Source organism: Leucopleurus acutus, assembly GCF_964270905.1.
Source record: "Leucopleurus acutus genome assembly, chromosome: 7".
Taxonomy (NCBI): domain Eukaryota; kingdom Metazoa; phylum Chordata; class Mammalia; order Artiodactyla; family Delphinidae; genus Leucopleurus; species Leucopleurus acutus.
Window position 1 is genome coordinate 58367525 of NC_139150.1, and position 17612 is coordinate 58385136.

The window sequence follows — 17612 nt, forward strand, 5'->3', positions numbered from 1 at the left end:
GAAAAAGAACTGATGAAGTTAGTTTTTAAGGATATGGTCAAAAAGAAGAGGGGGGCAATTCTTGAAAATACTGTCAAGTAGAAACACACTTAATTACCTCATATTCCTGGGAAAACTTCAAGTTGTCATTTGCTTTTAACCTTTCAATGTGATCTGCGAGTTCCAAGATAGGTATTGGAGGATGGCTAGCCATACCTATTAAAAGGAAAGAATAAAGACATTTGAAAACGAATGAAGCTAACTCTTCCAAAATATAGAGAATACTATAGTTAGAAATGGCCTGAAAATATGTGAGTAGTAAAGATGTTTCATGTGAGGAAGCAGGCAGATAGTTTGGTTACTCAAAGCAGGACATGCTCTGGAAGGATGAATTTTGTAGCCAAATGAAAAGCTACCAAGCAGAATCCCCAAACTAACACTCCTAGTGTGAAAGAAAGCGTTATTGTGCTATGAATCAATGCAGTTAGCTCATGGAGAAAACTGACAGTCAGGCTTGATGTCAACTTCTGCTTTGAGTAATGACTGTTATGTCATTTCAAACTCCTTCTCCTGCACTGTGTGAAATGGAAACTGTGTGGAATTAAATGGTGTAAAGTGAACTAAGAAAACATACTGAGAAAGCCCTAAAAGGAAAAGCGTAATAGCTTGATAGGAAACATAAAGTGACTTATGCATAATCAAGGAAAACTAACTTGAAGAATGAAGGTTACCAGGGTAACCGGAATCATCTGAACCTGCAAAGGAAATGATGGTGTAAATAAAATAAAACAGAATGAATTTGTTAAAAAAAAAAATGAAATGGATAGTCTGATATACTTTTTAAAAGGACTAATAAAAATGCTGCAGGTTTTTACAGGATCCACTATACACTGTGACTAGATTAAGATCGCTTTAATATTTCACAAACCTGTAGGTGACTGACATTCACATGCATACATGGACACAAAGAAGGACATGCACCACAGATCACAGACAATAATCACTGATGACAAAATCAGACACCAAACTGAGTCTCAAAAATGTTTTCACTCGTAGCAGATTGTAGAGATTGGGTTGCAGCCTTCTCCTGGACATTTATTGATGGCCACACTGACAGCTTTGTGGTATTTTGCCCCAAGCCCCCGTTATTTAACCCCCAGCAAACCTACAATCCACTTCAGGTGTAAACATCTTTGTCCACTAATGGGAAATGAATGCAGGAAAGGGAGCAACTGGTGAAAGGATGAAGAGGAAAAAGAAGGTAGAAAAAGAAAGAAAGCAGTGACAGTGGGTGATACATCTTAGTTCAGTCTGCCAGCTGAAGGTATGTTAGATTCATAGATTCTGGTAAAAATAATCCACCAATTTTGGTGATTCCTGTGCTGTACAATGGTTTCTCACTTTTCATGTGATTTACATGTTACTTCTTCTGATTAATTTTTCAAGAGCATCCTGAGAAAGCACTGCTGACTCATGTCTTAAAGATGCAGATTCCAGCTGACTAGAAAAACGTGAACTAGCATGCCCCCAGGGAAGCCTCTGACGTAGAAAAAGAATGAGGGAGGGGCTCAAACTGGAAGCCATGTTGACATTCTGCCGTCCCTGGGACTCTTTGGAGGGTGTCAGGCTGTGGTATGGTGACCACTAAGTCAACACAATGGGTATTTTAGATATTGTGCTGTTATTGAAAGCCACCCAGTGAGTTCCTTTGTCTCAAATGCTGAATTATCAATGGTTTGGTAAGTCAGGTAAAAAACTATTTTGCTTCTTCCAATCATTTTAGCACTGTGCTGTGATAGGTCGTATTTTAGTGTTCATGGCTATGAAAGTCTGCTTTCAGTCAGCTAAAATCTTAATGGAAGATCCAATGAAAATGAGTCGCCTTGGAAGTAGAAACTCTTTGTTGCTGATATAATTATGCATTTGGACATAAATGTTGGAACCCATTTCTGAAACTTTTCCCTATAGATGGTAGAATTGAACTCATTTACATTTTGTGGAAGGAGAGGGTGGGTGACGGTGGTCTAATAATTAAAGTGATCTTATCCAGATGAGGCGCCCCCAATGACAAGAGTGGAAATGCAAAGGCACAAGAGACTCTAGGTTTATCTGGAAATGGAATGATGTGGACATCCATTACAGTGCTTTAACAGAGAAAATAATAGAGACAAAGATGTTTAGACCTTTTCGAGCGAATCGTGGGAGAGAGTTATTATCATATATGGACTGAGTGGTGGTTTGGCTAGAGAGGGAGGACACAGAGCCAATCAGGGAGGCGTAGGGGACTGAATTACTGCTCAAAGCTGCAAAAAGTAAAGCCAGTTGGAGATGGGAAAAGTATTAGTATAACAGCAGTAGAAGACCGTCATAATCAACCAAAGACGCGATCAGCATATTTACTTCTGGCATGCACTGGCACACGGTCTGGAAGTATTACTTTGGAAGCTAATTACAGAGAAATCCAAGGAAACCTGCACTGATCCATTACATTCTAATTCAGGATATGTATATATCACATGCAACGATATCCTGGCGTTCAAGAATCATTATGTAAGACTTGACAGTATCGCACTGACGTTCTAGGACAAGTAAAAATGGCAGAATGGATGTTTCACAGAAAGGGGAGGAAAGCTTTGTGGGAATCTGATGGTTCAGGAGAAGAAATCATGGACTAGTATACTGAATATGAGTTCTACTCCTGGGTCTGCCATCTACTAATAGGGACAAACTTCTTGTTATCAAGCATGTCATTTTCTTCTTCTGTGAAACAAAAATGTGGGGCTAGATAAATTCTGGAGTCACTTCCTTCTTTATAACTCATTTCTTCCTCAAGTAGATAGGATGTCTGAGCAGAGAAGGGTCTTGTGGATGCAGTTCATATGTAAAGGTTCTAAAAGTAACTATCTTTTCTTTGAGGGGTGGAGAGCATTTATTTACATTCTACAAAACAGAAAATATATGCAGTTGAATTGTCAACTTTTTGAATTCAGTTTAATACAGTTTTCTTTAGCTAACCAAATTATGATCTTATATCATGTATTCAAAACGAATAACTGTCAATATAAAAATTATGCTGAAGAATAAACGTGGGGTGAAACTCCTCCAACATGAAACTCTTATTTATTTACTTATTCCTTTTCATTATTTTATTTTTTACTGAAGTGTAGTTGATTTACAGTGTTGTTATCTTCTGGCATATAGCAAAATGATTCAATTATACATACACATATTCTTTTTCATGTTATTTTCCATTATGGTTTATTACAAGATATTGACTGTAATTCCCTGTGCTATACAGTAGAACCTTGTTGTTTATTTATTTTATATACAGCAGTTTGTGTCTGCTAATCCCAAACTCCTAATTTACCCCTCCCCCCATCTTTTCCCCTTTGGTAACCTTAAGTTTGTTTTCTATGTCTATGAGTCTATTTCTCTTTTGTAAAGAAGTTAATTTGTATCATATTTTAGATTCCACATGTAAGTGATATGATAGTTGTCTTTCTCTGACTTACTTCACTTAGTATGATAATCTCCAGGTCCATCCATGTTGCTGCAAATGGCATTATGTCATTCTTTTTTATGGCTGAGTAGTATTCTATTGGATGTATATACAACATTTTCTTTATCCATTCATCTTCTGATGGACATTTAGATTGCTTCCATGTCTTGGCTATTGTAAATAGTGCTGCAGTGAACACTGGGGTGCATGTGTCTTTTCAAATTAGAGTTTTCTCAGGGTATATGCCCAGGAGTGGCATTCCTGGATCATAGGGTAACTCTATTTTTAGTTTTTTTTTTTAAGGAACCTCCGTACTCTTATCCATAGTGGCTGCACCAATTTACATTCCCACCAACAGTGTGGGAGGATTCCCTTTTCTCCACATCTTCTCCAGCATTTATTATTTAACATGAAACTCTAGGTCGTATCAGAAAATAATCACCAAGGGTCTGTTGCAAAATAGTGTTATACAATTCTCCCCAAACTTCTCCATTGTCCAACGTGGGAAAAAAAATTTACAGGATATAATCAAGCATGCTAGAATCTGAATAAAAAAGCAGACACTAAGAAAACTATGAATTTGACCTCACTGTGGTCTCTCTTCAATCTTTTGTCTGGCAAGCTGGCTTTGCTCACAGTCTGTGAATCACGTTCTATTACAACAGTGTTTTCACAATAGCGCAATTTGAGGTGTTTTAAAATTCCTTCTTTCCAGGCTGCACACCTGACCAATTAACTCAGAATAGCTGGGTATGGGAGCCAGACATTGATATTTTTAAAGTTCCCCGGTTGATATTTTTAAAGTTCCCCGGTAATGAGTCTCAGTCCTTTGGGAATTTCTGATGGGGGCAGGGGGCTGTAACTTTATTTTTTTCATTCAAGAATCAGAGTTTATGAGAATGAGATCAGCTTTCTCCTGGTGATACCCTTGAACCTGCTCTAAGTCTCCATTAGCGAGCTTTAGTGCTTTAGCTATTATTAACAAGAACTTGAAGTGCAGCTCACAGCTGATGAGGGCTTGCCAGGGTCACAACCTCATCAGTTCAAAGCTACAAATGCACAACGTAAATGCATTTTAAAGGCACACGTTGCATCTGGGCAGGGTTTTCATTCTGAAGCTATGATACCACAATATACACTGTCAACATGGAAAAATGACAGAGGTAGTCACTGAAATCTGCCTTAGGTTGGAGGAGAAAACATGATGCCTACTTTTTTTGTGTGTGGTACGCGGGCCTCTCACTGTTGTGGCCTCTCCCGTTGCGGAGCACAGGCTCCAGTCGCGCAGGCTCAGCGGCCATGGCTCACGGGCCCAGCCGCTCCGTGGCATGTGGGATCCTCCCGGACCGGGGCACGAACCCGCGTCCCCTGCATCTGCAGGCGGACTGTCAACCACTGCGCCACCAGGGAAGCCCGATGGCTACTTTTAACAGGGTAAATATTTGTGACAGTAACTGCATGGTGGCTTCCTTATAAGATGTAAAACTTTAAAATCGTGGCATTGTAAGCCGAGAGGTGCCTTAGAGATTACTTAGTCCAGCATTTTCATTTTATACAAGAGGGCTCTGAAGTCTAGAAAAGTTAAGTGACCTGTATATTTTAGCCTATCTAGTCAACAACAAAATCTTAAGTGGTTTTGGCATCTTTACTGTTTTATTTCTAGGATGGAAGTTACGATCTCCTCAAGCAGGGGTCAAGGTTTCCAGTGGCTCAAGCGGCCAGGTCGGTTAGGTAAATGGTTAAACATAACCAGGTACTGAACAGTAAACACTTTCACAAGTAATGTACTCCTCCCCATTTCTGTGCAACAAGGAGCCTTTTGTGCAACAAGCTGTCTTTCATTTCTCTACTTTCAGTGGCGTCTCAGGAAAGAGAAATATTTCTCTATTTTTTAAAAAAGTAATAACAATAAGCTTTAGATGAATGGCAACTGAACTCTTTCTCAATGTCAGGGCCATCCTTAGGGCTGGTGTAGACTGTGGAGAACTTCTAGAAGGGTGCAAAGCTCTAGCAGATATCTTTCCAGGTAGTACTACAGAGCCAAGAGGGTCAGGCTTCTCAGGCTCTCAACAGCAACTGAAAACCCAGATAATGACGTGACTTTCCTCTGTTTTCAACTACTGACTCAGAATTTTGTTGAAATCCAGTAGGGGTCAAAGAAAAGACCTTTGGAGGCCACATTTGGCTAACAAGATTGTGATCTCTGTTTTAGAAGAGCAAACTGTTCCTTTGTTGTGTGAGTTAAAATCAAAGAAGGTTGAGAGTGACAGGAAGCATGTTTGTGTCCACAGGCACTGGGAGAGACACTGGCGGGGGCGGGGGAGCGGGACAGTGTATACTTCTCGCATGATTCACTCTCTGTGGGTTCATCTATCCTCCCCTCCCCTCTCGCATTAATTCCACTAGTAAGGAAAGTGAAGCTCAGAGGGGTAAAAGGACTTGATCAAGGTCATCATTATCAGTAAAACTATGGCTATGTGGGGAATCTGATCCCGGACCTTGTCAATTCTCATTTAGGCAACTTCTCATTATGCTATGCTGTCTCTTAAATCATTGAACACCACAGGGAGAGTGGTGCCATGTACATCGATATGGGCTTGTGAAACTGTTCGGGCTACTTATTCAGTAACAAAGGAACATAAACTACCCTCAGTTTGTGACGAACTAGCTTCATTTAGAAGGTATGCCTGTGTGACTGGTGGGGAACAGGTAAAGGGCACTTATACACACACCTGCATTGTTTAGTCACTTCTTACCAAAACTTTGTGAGCTTCCATGAAAATATTTTGAATGTATACCTTTAGTTCATGTTAAAAACTGTAGTGCTATTCAGCAGAAATTTTTTTTTTTAAAAAACCCCTAATTTCCCATGTTTTTGCTTTTCAAATGTTCTATTTTACTCGGTCAGTAATCTAACCCACAGTAAGTTTCAAATGACTTTTTTATCTGTGGAGAAATGTTGATCAAATTCTTGCCATATGTTTTAACCTTGTATTAAATGCCAACAGGCACTTTACAACTTTATGACAGTTTTGTTAAGTGGAGCTTTTGAGGTCACTAAGAGTGGTGGAACATCTTTTAGATGATTTTTCCTGATAATATTTATGTGTGATAATGCAGTAATACTCTCTTCATGGTTTTCCTTTCCAACAAATTGTGATAAAGGCTGAAAAAAAGGTCGTGGTCATGGAACAGGGAGAAGTTAATTTGTTCATCAAATCAGAAGTATACCTACCTGACTTAATAAATCATAGCAACTTAGTTTATAAAATATTTTTCAGCTTTTAACATAATATGTCCTACTTAGCCTAACCTGAATAACTACCAATACGCTATGTTTACAATGTGCCTCACGAATGAATGGTAAATTAAAGACAAACGAGAAGATTGATTTGTAAGGTATAATTGCTTGTTGGTACGACAGTGACAGTTTGACTTAATCCATGACTAGGATCATCATTAAGGGAAAGATACTACAAGAGTGCTTCTTCAGGTAAGCACTATATGGCATAATTAAAAATCATTTTTATGTGGGATTTCTCAAACTGAAGAATTTGAACAAACTATGTTTCTTTATATCAGAAATATAACCATTTATATACCATAGATTCAATGAACCAATGTTTCTGAAATATAAGATAAAAAGAATACATCTGGTGTTCTTAATCTAGATCATATGGCTTAGTTTCCTACGATACAAAATATGAATATAAGGAGATATATGTAAAGATGGATCTTGTTAGCCCTGATCCACTTAATACTACTAATGCATCAGAAGACATGTCTCAAGAGCTTTCAAAACCACTCACTTGCTGTGCAGACATTTCTGCTGCTGATACTGCTGTTTCTGATACGTTAACTTTGTATGAGTTTGTTTTTGTTTTTCACAGCCCATCAATCTCCTACCATCCATGTATGCTTTAGGGCAAAACATATTAAGGTCATCCGCAAAATGAAAATGAGGCTTTTATGTTGTAACATCTGATCATCTATTTTTTAATATCTTTTCCTAAAAGGTGCAAGTACAAACACTAGAGTTTTTGTTTTGTTTTGTTTTGTTTTTATAAATTTATTTATTTTTGGCTGTATTGGGTCTTTGTTGCTGCATGCGGGCTTTCTCTAGTTGCAGTGAGCGGGGGTACTCTTCATTGCGGTGCATGGGCTTCTCATTGCAGTGGCTTCTCTTGTTGTGGAGCACGGGCTCTAGGCACGCGAGCTTCAGTAGTTGTGGCATGTAGGCTCAGCAGTTGTGGCTTGCAGGCTCTAGAGCACAGGCTCAGTAGTTGTGGCACACGGGCGGGCTTAGTTGCTCCGCAGCATGTGGGATCTTCCCGGACCAGGGCTTGAACTCGTGTCCCCTGCACTGGCAGGCGGATTCTTAACCACTGTGCCACCAGGGAAGCCCCTAACAGTAGAGTTTCGTTTTTGTTTGAAAAAAAAAAAAAAAAATTTTTTTTGGTGGGGGAAGGGAGGATTCTGAGGAAGGGGTACAGATACTGGGAGAAAGAATTTTGCAGGAAAAGAAAATTCTAAAAACTTTGGACCAACCAAAGTGGGTTGGTCCTTGGGGAGAAGTTTGCAGGCACCAAGAAAGGTGGCGACTAGTGTACCATATGATGCGATTAGTTATATGTTCCTTTACTCCTTTTTTTATACTAGAGAAAAAGCTTATTTCTTTAAGATGCTGAACTTCTAAATTTGCTTTGCTGGAAAAAGTAGAAATCGGAACACGTATCAGTCATTTCTTTGGTTTTCTGATAAATCACCATCTCTTGACAGTAGTATATTTATCTTAGTCATTTTGTGCAATTCTAGAGGCCACTGCCCAGAGGGGCTACTCGGTCCGTGAAAGCTTTTTACAATACTTCAAAAATATTTGTAATTGTCAGTCTCTATCAAAACGGTAAATGTGCCTACCCTAGGACTCTGCCATCACACTTCCAGGTGTCTATCATACAGAAATAACAACAAGATGTGAAAAGATCTGGGCTCAGTGCTGCTCATTACAGTATTATTTGTAAGAGCAAAATACGGGAAATAACTGAGCATCCATTAATGAGGATTGAGTTCATATATTTTGTGACCTCTGTAGAACAGAACAGCATCAATACTCTCACCTGTTAAAAAGGAGGCAAAACCTAATACAGTAACTTGGAAACAGGTCTATTTTTATGCAGTTAAATGGTAAAACAGGGAATTTCATGTATATGCATCTGTCTATATACCTGCTATATATTTTAATCATTTAAGGAACTGTATATACATATTAAAAATTCTGGAAGGATATGCATGGAGCTCTATATGGTAGATATTTCTGGAGGGTCAAATTGGAGTAGTTATAGGAAATCGTTTACTTTTTATTTTAAATATTTCAAAAGAAGAAAAATAAGTGGTGAGATGAAGAGTAATTTTTCTTTTTTAAGTGGTTTTTTTTTTTGCCTTTTACAACTTCTGAAACTTTTCGAACACACACAAAATGTAAATAATATAATGCACAACTGTACAGCCATAACCTACGTGTAACAGTTGTTAACAAGCTTATTTTCTATTTAAAAAATTTTCCTCAATAAACGTAATTAAGAAATGTTGATGGGAAGGATTATAAAATGACTTGGAAATTTTTTTAACAGAAAAAAAGAAAAGTTTCCTCCCAACAAAAAGAGTTCACTTTTGTTCAACATGTAACTCATCTCTCAGCCATCCTAACACATACCCAGTTCCCACTGTCTACAAAAATAGACAGGCTTAATAGAAGGCTTAATAGAAGCTTCACTAAATAAGGCTTAATAGAAGCTTCACTAAAAGCATCTTTTGTAAGTGAATCTTTTCTTCCCTTCCTCCACAGATCTTAAAGGCTTGTAAAACATTGATGAGCAGTTAATAATTCTAGAAAATTCTTCTACATCTCCTCTCTCATTTACTCATCTTGTCCATTTTATTCCATTACCCACTTGAGGTGATAAGTCTCACCTTAGCTAAATGATCCCTTCTTATGATCCCTTCTACACCTAGCTCTCGAGTTTACATTGCTAAATCATTGGTGACACAGCAATGCTACTTCAACTGACATATTCCACACCAGTTCTGACTGTCCCCACACACCAATAACTGATGACTCAATGTTGTAAACCATACTCTCCTAAGAGATTAGGTAGTTCAGGTTCTTGCAAATACAACCTGGCTGTCTACTGCCATCTGAACCTTAACAGACAGATACATATATTCGTGGAAAATACCTACAAGCATAGGTACCTGCTTTTAATTGGGAAAGCATGAGCCTTCCTTGTCCTGTTCAGTTGCTTGAATACAGCGTTTCACAAACAGAGGGATTTGATTATCACCCCAGATTTGGTAAATGTGCTAAAGCAATGTTTCTCTCCACACCCCACAGCCTCACAAAGATGGTTATTGGGAAAAGAACAGATTTCTCCGTCTTCACTTTGTGCCTTAGCTGAGCGGCAAGGGACAAAATTCTCACCTTTTCCTTTCCCTGACCCAGAGACAGATGTGCACTGCAATTAAGGAAAGAATTCTTTGAAGTACTTAATGTCAGAATACTGTATTTATATGAAATTTAAAATGTATGTTTCAGTATCTTTTAAATATGAAGCAGAATTTGGGGAAAAAAAGTCTGACTCTTTAAACCTAGACTCTCCAACAAGAATAAGTAACTTAAAATGTAAACAGATATTTCAGTCACAAGGTGAATATTCTTAAAGGAAAGTAGAACTAAGAATCAGTGAACTAAGCAATATGTTTCCTTTACCTTCTGAAAGACCTACTGAATTTCAAGTGATAATGTTAGTTTGACATTTTGCCATCTACAACAGACCCATCAGAAGTGGAAATCAATTTGCTTTCATGAAAAAGTTCTGTGCTACGGGCTGGTTATATAAATCACAGGTTTCTGATTCCATTGAAAATCCTGGATTCTTAATTCCCTACTTATGCACACCATTAAGAAACACTGTCAAATTTTGTAATGTTTGTGGATAATTATATCCCCAAAGGTATGCTGTATATAAAAGCACATTTCAAAAAGGGAAGGGCAAATGGTTTAAAATCCAAAAAAATAAGTAAAAATTAAAATTGTTTCCTGTGCAACACCTAAGAAAGGTGCTTTAGAATAAAAGGATCATTTTATTTCATCATCCAGGAAAGCCCTTGGTTATTCGTGAATCAGGGAGGAAGAAATAGCACAACACAGTTACTTGGTTAACAATCCCAACTTCTGCTCTCATCCCGTTGGCAAGTAATTGAGGAAATTCATAGCCACTGGCTGGAATCCATCCTGGCTGAAGAAAACTGTAACGTTTCTAGGAATTTCACAATGACAGCTAGGTACAATTTTCTGTGTACACTGGTCACATTTTCAGGACAGCAGGCCACATCACAGAGCTTGGGAGGCACGTAGACTATTTCAACAAATCAGGCTTAAGCAGACTGCTTACCTGACTACAACATAATGCTGCCTCAGTGAACAGACGTGCGAGGATCTTGGGACAATTTCTCCTGTTCTATTCTCTTCCTCTACTAAATCCTCTCTCCTTTTTACTGTTTGCCTACTTTATTCTACTATCCATTTGAGGTGAGAAGTCTAATCTTAGTTAACTGATACCTTCTTATATACCTAGGTCCCCATTTTAATTTGGTAAAGTCATGGGTGATATAAGCAATGTCACTTCAGTTGTAACCTTCATTCTCCTTTCCAGTGACTTATATGGAATTTAGCAGGTTCTCTCTATAAATGGATCTCATATTCCCACATACATTGGGGAAATTAGATTCTTTATAGAATTCTTGAACATGGAGGTGTCTTGGTTAAAGGCATTTATATTTCCCTACCTGCAGCCACCAGCACTCTGCTAATAATCCTTTCTACACAGTTGCCACTCATGTGTTTATGCCTGGAAACATTCTCTGATGGCGCTGGGGGTGGTGAGGGATAGCACTCCCACTGGCTCTCTTCTTTTGGGGCTACTATCGCCTTTATACTCGGCCTTTTAAATAAATTCCCATATGGGAGATTTTCGACCATGTGAAAATTTTCTTTTACTTTTTATGCTGATGAAGGTATATCTTTTGCTTTTTAAAGAACAAACCTCATTTGAGATAGCATTTTAAAAAACAACCCACTACTATGATGACTTGTGTAGCCACATTAAAAAATGCCAGGCATTTCTTTTAACTGAATAGTTTCTAGTTACTATGACCTATCTACATGTAAGATAAAAAGTACACTAAACACAATAAACCGTGTATTTTCAATTCAAAGCAATTCACTGCAAATGTGTAGTTTAATAAAATCTGTCGTGTACCATACTGTGAATAGAATATCCATTGACACATAAAAAAACTTTCAAACAATTTGGGGTGCAATACTACCATCAAATTTTAATCAAATAGACTTCTTAGATCCGCTCTTTAATTTTGCCCCGTATCATTAGGTATTAAGACAGTGCCACTCAGTTTTATGCTTTTACCTCTCTCTACCCTTTGTTATCTGGCGTAAGTACGATTTAGGTGAAAGAAAGTAAAATAGAGCTAGCCTTGAATTAACAATACGGTACAAAATGCCCCTCAGCAGGAATAATATTTTTCCTCTGTTGAAGCAGTTAATGTTCTTTAATTTAAGAACATTTTGAGAACATTTTAAGAACATTCTTTAATTTAAGAACATTTTAAGAACATTTTAAGAACAATTTAACATTTAAGAACAATTTTTCTTATCCTCAGTCACTTAGTGTGTCTCCCCAGTAAGAAACCTAATTGGTCAGTGAGATTTAGTTTCGGTAATATTTGAAAAGATACAAATTTTTTCCTCATTTTGTTTTTCTCCCTCCCTTCCCCTTTCTTTCAGAGTAACACAGACACAAATTAATAGGGGAATCGAGAAAAAAATGTATTCTTTCCCAATGGGATGGATGAGGTAACATCCATCCATCCATCCATTAATTCTTCTTTCCAGATAGGTGTCATGGAAAATAATCAACCATGCTAAGCCCATAAAAATGGTAGATATTCTTTTATGTATTTATTTATTTTTTTGCGGTACGCGGGCCTCTCACCGTTGTGGCCTCTCCGTTTGCGGAGCACAGGCTGCGGACGCACAGGCCCAGCGGCCATGGCTCACGGGCCCAGCCGCTCTGCGGCATGTGGGATCTTCCCGGACCGGGGCACGAACCCGTGTCCCCTGCATCGGCAGGTGGACTCTCAACCACTGCGCCACCAGGGAAGCCCCCGGTAGATATTCTTAAGAGTATAGTTTTTCCAAAATTTGAAGGGAAATTTTTTTTTTCTTTTTTCCACCCCCCTTCAGATTTACACAAAGAATGCAATTTCCTTTCAAGACATATGTTTTGGTGAGTCTCAAAAATAGTAAAGTAAAAGAGGAGGACAAAGAATTATTTGAAATAAAGTGATCTATTCACCTCTCAAGGCGCTATCAACGGGGCTATAAAACTTTCAGTAAACACTGTGTTATGGACAAGAGCAGTCATGCCTCTTACCTGGTGTTTGGAAATTAAGGCGCCTCAGTTCTACTGGGTCTGTTGGATGGTGTGAAGGGACCTCCTTACTGTTTGGTATGCTGCTCTTTCTAGAATCAGACTCTGCCCTCTTCCTATAGGGAGAGAATAAAAATTTAAGAGTAAGACAACCAAAAAAATGGAAACAGATTTAAAAAAAGCAGAGTTATGCCCCTCCTAACCCCCCACCCCCCATTTTCAGGTTTAAAACTTTTTGACTTTTGTGACTTTGTTCAGGTAACTTTTTTTTCCTTTCGGTATGCGGGCCTCTCACTGTTGTGGCCTCTCCTGTCGCGGAGCGCAGGCTCTGGACGCACAGGCTCAGCGGCCATGGCTCACGGGCCCAGCCGCTCCGCGGCATGTGGGATCATCCCGGATCGGGGCACGAACCCGTGTCCCCTGCATCGGCAGGCGCACTCCCAACCACTGAGCCACCAGGGAAGCCCTGTTCAGGTTACTTTTTTCTCTCCTAGCCTACAGTATTTCCTCAGGTCTGAAATTTTTAAGTGGATCATCTCAAAGTCCTCCTTTATCTCTGGATTTAAATAATTCAGTGATTCTGCCTTTAGGCTTAAGGAGGTGTTGGTGAGATAGGTTTGGACACTTGTTTAGCTTTTCTCCCTCATCCACTAGTTCTATTTGTGAGGGATAGGATAGAGTAACCCTAGTAACCAATACTAAAATTGTAGTTACCATGGGAAAAAACTCATAGAAACTACTGGGCCTCAAGCTAAACAGCTAAATCTGCTCCCCTCCTTTTCCCTTTAGGATACATGACTGGGGGCTACCAAGTGGATCTGCCCTGGATTTTCCCATAACCAGATAAATACAGTAAGTGCATTTCTAAGATTTCCAGTTAACCTAATACCTGGTAGGAGAATCAGGACCACACAAAACCAACATCCCTTTTCTCTTTTCAAATCCCAAGGAAAAAACAGTATCAGCTGTTTATGGTGTCAAGCTAACTCTCTTTGCTTAAGGTGTCATAATGTAATATTAATAAATGTCTATGCAAGAAATGTGAGGTTTTCTCGTAAGATTTCTTTATCCTTTTTTTTTTTTTTTTGCCCCCCAAACAAATAATCACAGAGTGAGTAGTAGCTAGCTATTTTCTTTAAGGTTGAATTAGATTAAAAATTCACTTAACTAATGGAGAACTTTTCAAACAGTGCTTTATTCCAAATACAGATTCCAGCAATCTCCAGGCCGGAGGCATAATCCTAGCATCTCACCCCTTCTCAGAGCAAAGGCATTCTTATTTGGAGAAAGGGTGCAGCAGTATTTAGGAACTCTCCCTTTCTCTTTTTGATATGATGGTGGTACAGCTCGTTAGTGTTGCTGTGGCAGTGGGCTCTCATTCAGTGCCACCCAGGTCGTTCCACGGTTAGCCAGAGGGCTCCTGTTAAATAGCCTTTCTTTCCATCTCTGCTCATCTGTATAGAATAAAACCAACCAGGGGATGAAGGGCAGATTGATGTGAAGGGAAAGCACACTTGATTTGCTCAAGTGCAATGCCTTCAGCAAAACATCCTCAGTGGAATGAATATTTGGGGGTGAGGCCTGTTAGACACCTCGCTCTCTCAGAACCTTGGATTAACCTGTCTCAGGCTTCTGTGTTTCCACCTAAAAGTGTCAGGTATAGCCTTAGGACAGAGCATACTGCCAAGCCCTACTACCAATCGGAGGAAAGCAGTGAGTTGGAGGCATGCCAGAGGTACTGGCAGCTCCAGTTACATGGAGTGGAAAATGAGAAGGAAAGGAAAAGAAGAGATGGAGAACTGGTCCGAGAGATATGAGAAGGAAGAGAAAAAGGGTCTAGGAAGACAATGGGAAAGAAGGATATGATGACCACTTTCACAATAGAAAATGTCACCGTGTTTATGCTGGGGGTATGTGCCTCACAATACAGAGAGACGTTTTACTCTCGAAGATGCAGGATCTAAATGGGTTAATGAAACACCACCGAGTGTGGCCAATCAATCCCACGTGTGACAAACATATGGTTGGTCTTCTCCAAGTAATCCCAGTGGCCCTTTTCAGGTTTGGGTCTTTTCACACAATTTGGCACATGGCTTTGCTGATGTGCCAGATCCCATGACTGAAAACTGGATTTTTATCCCTTTTCAAAGTGGCTCTACAGTCTTTCTTGCAGGATTACGGAAACCACATGAAGAAATATCTGGGCAAGGAGACCCTCCCTCTTGCAGATATTGTGGGACACCCTCCTTATCTTCCTTTGTGCTGAGGCCAGGCTGAGTGATGTGAGACACAGGGAAAGAAAGAATACTCTCTAAAGACATTTACTCAGTTTCTCTGGCGCCAGGAAAGTTGAAAATGCCATCTTGTTGCCCGACGAGTCTCGGAAACCCCAGAGCATGGGGACTGAAGTTACAATTCACAATCGTAGTAAATGGGAGGGGTGTCCTGACATTTAATAACTAACATCTCCCTCACCTAATCTGTCCAAGTAAGATAATCTCCAAGAAATCAGACTCCAGAAGTCCTAGCCAGCTAGGAAAAGCAGCTGTTTAAATTTTATTTTGCTTCATTTAGTTTTGATGATCACAACATGGGTAATTCCGGCTGCCCACACTCTTTATCGCATTATTTTTAAACAGAAATGTGTTAAAATGTTTGTTTTCCAACAAAGAATTTCTAAGGAAGATTTGCAAGATGAAGAGTTTGGTCATCATCAGTAACAGTGGTCATTTTTAAAAACTGAATTTACTGTTGCAAGGTACTAAATGGTGTATAATGATCTAAATCAGTCCCAACAGGAACGTAAGGAGTAACATTTTTTTTTTTTTTTTCTGGTAAGTTTTCAGAGGTCTCATTATTCTCATTTTCGTCTACTGATTGATAGAAAAAAAGCAACAAATAGTGACTCGAACCAGATTCTGAATTTTGCCTCGCTGTTTTCTTTTTTCTATTAGGATTATAAAGCCCTAGGGTAAGTTTATTTCTCACAGTGAGAAGTATCTACCACGTGCAGGGGTTATCTGGGTGAAAAGAAAATAGAAGATCACATGACATTTCAGATATGGCAGAAACTGCTAATACCATAAAAGTATGTGTTTTTTGGGGGGCTGTGAATACTGTACAACAAAAATGCTGCTCTGTGGTCTAAGCGGGGTTTTATTTTCACTTATTCTCACCTGGTTCTTATCTACAGGTAAAGTGGGGAGAAAAAAACAAAAGGATGATCTTGTGGCAGATCATATATATCTATTTACTTGGAACAAAGATATTCAGACATACGAGCACAGGCTTTTGGAAGAAATATATTTATTTGAATATTCATAGAGATGTCAAAGAAATCAATTGGGACACTTAACGATTCTGACATCATTAAGAATGGAACCCCAACTCTACGACTATTGGTGTGAATCTCCTTGGGTAAGTCAACTACAAACCTCCTTAATTTCTTCACTTATAAAATAGAGAAGGAGTGTTAAAAGATGATATCTAATTTGTGGCCCATTTCATTTTAATAGAACAAGAACGTAGTGATGAAATTGTGAAATGAGGACAGTGTTCTAATGAGAAGGTGGATCTCTGAGTGTATTAACTAGATTCAAAGTGTTTTGACTTTGGGCTAGAAAAACTATTTTGCATGCGTTTTCTGCTGGATTAATGGCAAGCACACCTTCTCAGAGATAGTCTGAGTTTCCTGCCAGTGAAAGGGTAATAAGTGATTTTAGGGACAATAATACAGCAGTAATTCTCCAACTTTAGTGTGCATCGGAGTCGCCTACGAGGGCTTGTTTAAACGGCAGGCTGCTGGACCAACTCCCAGAGTTTCTGATTCAGTAGTTCTGGGATTTGGGGGAGCCAAGAATTTGTGTCTCTACCAAGTTCCTAGGTGACGCTGATGCCACTGCTGCTTGTCCAGGGGCCACTCCCAGAGAACCCCTGTAATACAACATTGGGAGGGAGGCGGGTTAGAGGAGCATTGAGATCCTTTTCTTAGTTTAATCAGGAATTCATATATAGACATCTAGGTATGTGTTTGTTAGAAAGCTGCAGGGTTAGCTTCGACTGATCAACAAATAAGCAGTATAGGGATTATTATTGTTATTATTGCTAGTATTATTCAAGGCTGGAAGACAGGGAAAATAATTTGGAATTAAATATAAGTTTTCACTAAGGCACTGACATCAACGTTAGCAGGGTGTGAGAATGCTAGTATTCCTGTACACAGTGTCTTGAGATCAAACTTTCAGTAAAAACAAAGAAAAATGGCTTACATTAACACATACAGATGCTCATTTAACCTTGCCTACAAACAAAACTCAGACTGGTTTTAGTACCTTCTAAATTTGGCTTTAAATACTCTAGTCTTCATATATAGACAAACTATTTCCCCCCAAGTCATTTTAATATCAAAATTATTTTATATATCTAGGCTTCGTCCATCTTCCCCTTGCCAGTTGCATCTTTTATATCCAACCTCCACCCTCGCCCCCTCAATACCTCCAAAGTCTACCCGTATCTTTTTTTTTTTTTTTTTGGACTGAGCATGAAAGGGGTTCTCTATTCCTCACCTGTCAGGTTTACTGCTCCATTTTAATGCAGCAAAGAAAGAAAAAGAAAGGCTAAATGTTAGT

At 39.0% G+C, this 17612-nt stretch overlaps 1 protein-coding gene across 7 annotated transcripts in view; it reads right to left on the reverse strand.

Moving 5' to 3' along the window:
• PTPRD (protein tyrosine phosphatase receptor type D) overlaps nucleotides 1–17612 on the reverse strand; it is a 1574709-nt gene that overhangs the window by 110980 nt on the left and 1446117 nt on the right. For all 7 annotated transcript variants that reach the window (XM_082842820.1, XM_082842821.1, XM_082842823.1 and 4 more), the window contains 2 exons: nucleotides 12988–13100; nucleotides 98–195 (listed from right to left, as the gene is read on the reverse strand). In XM_082842820.1, coding sequence (XP_082698946.1) covers nucleotides 98–195; nucleotides 12988–13100 — 211 coding nt within the window. The remainder of the gene's footprint in view (nucleotides 1–97; nucleotides 196–12987; nucleotides 13101–17612) is intronic.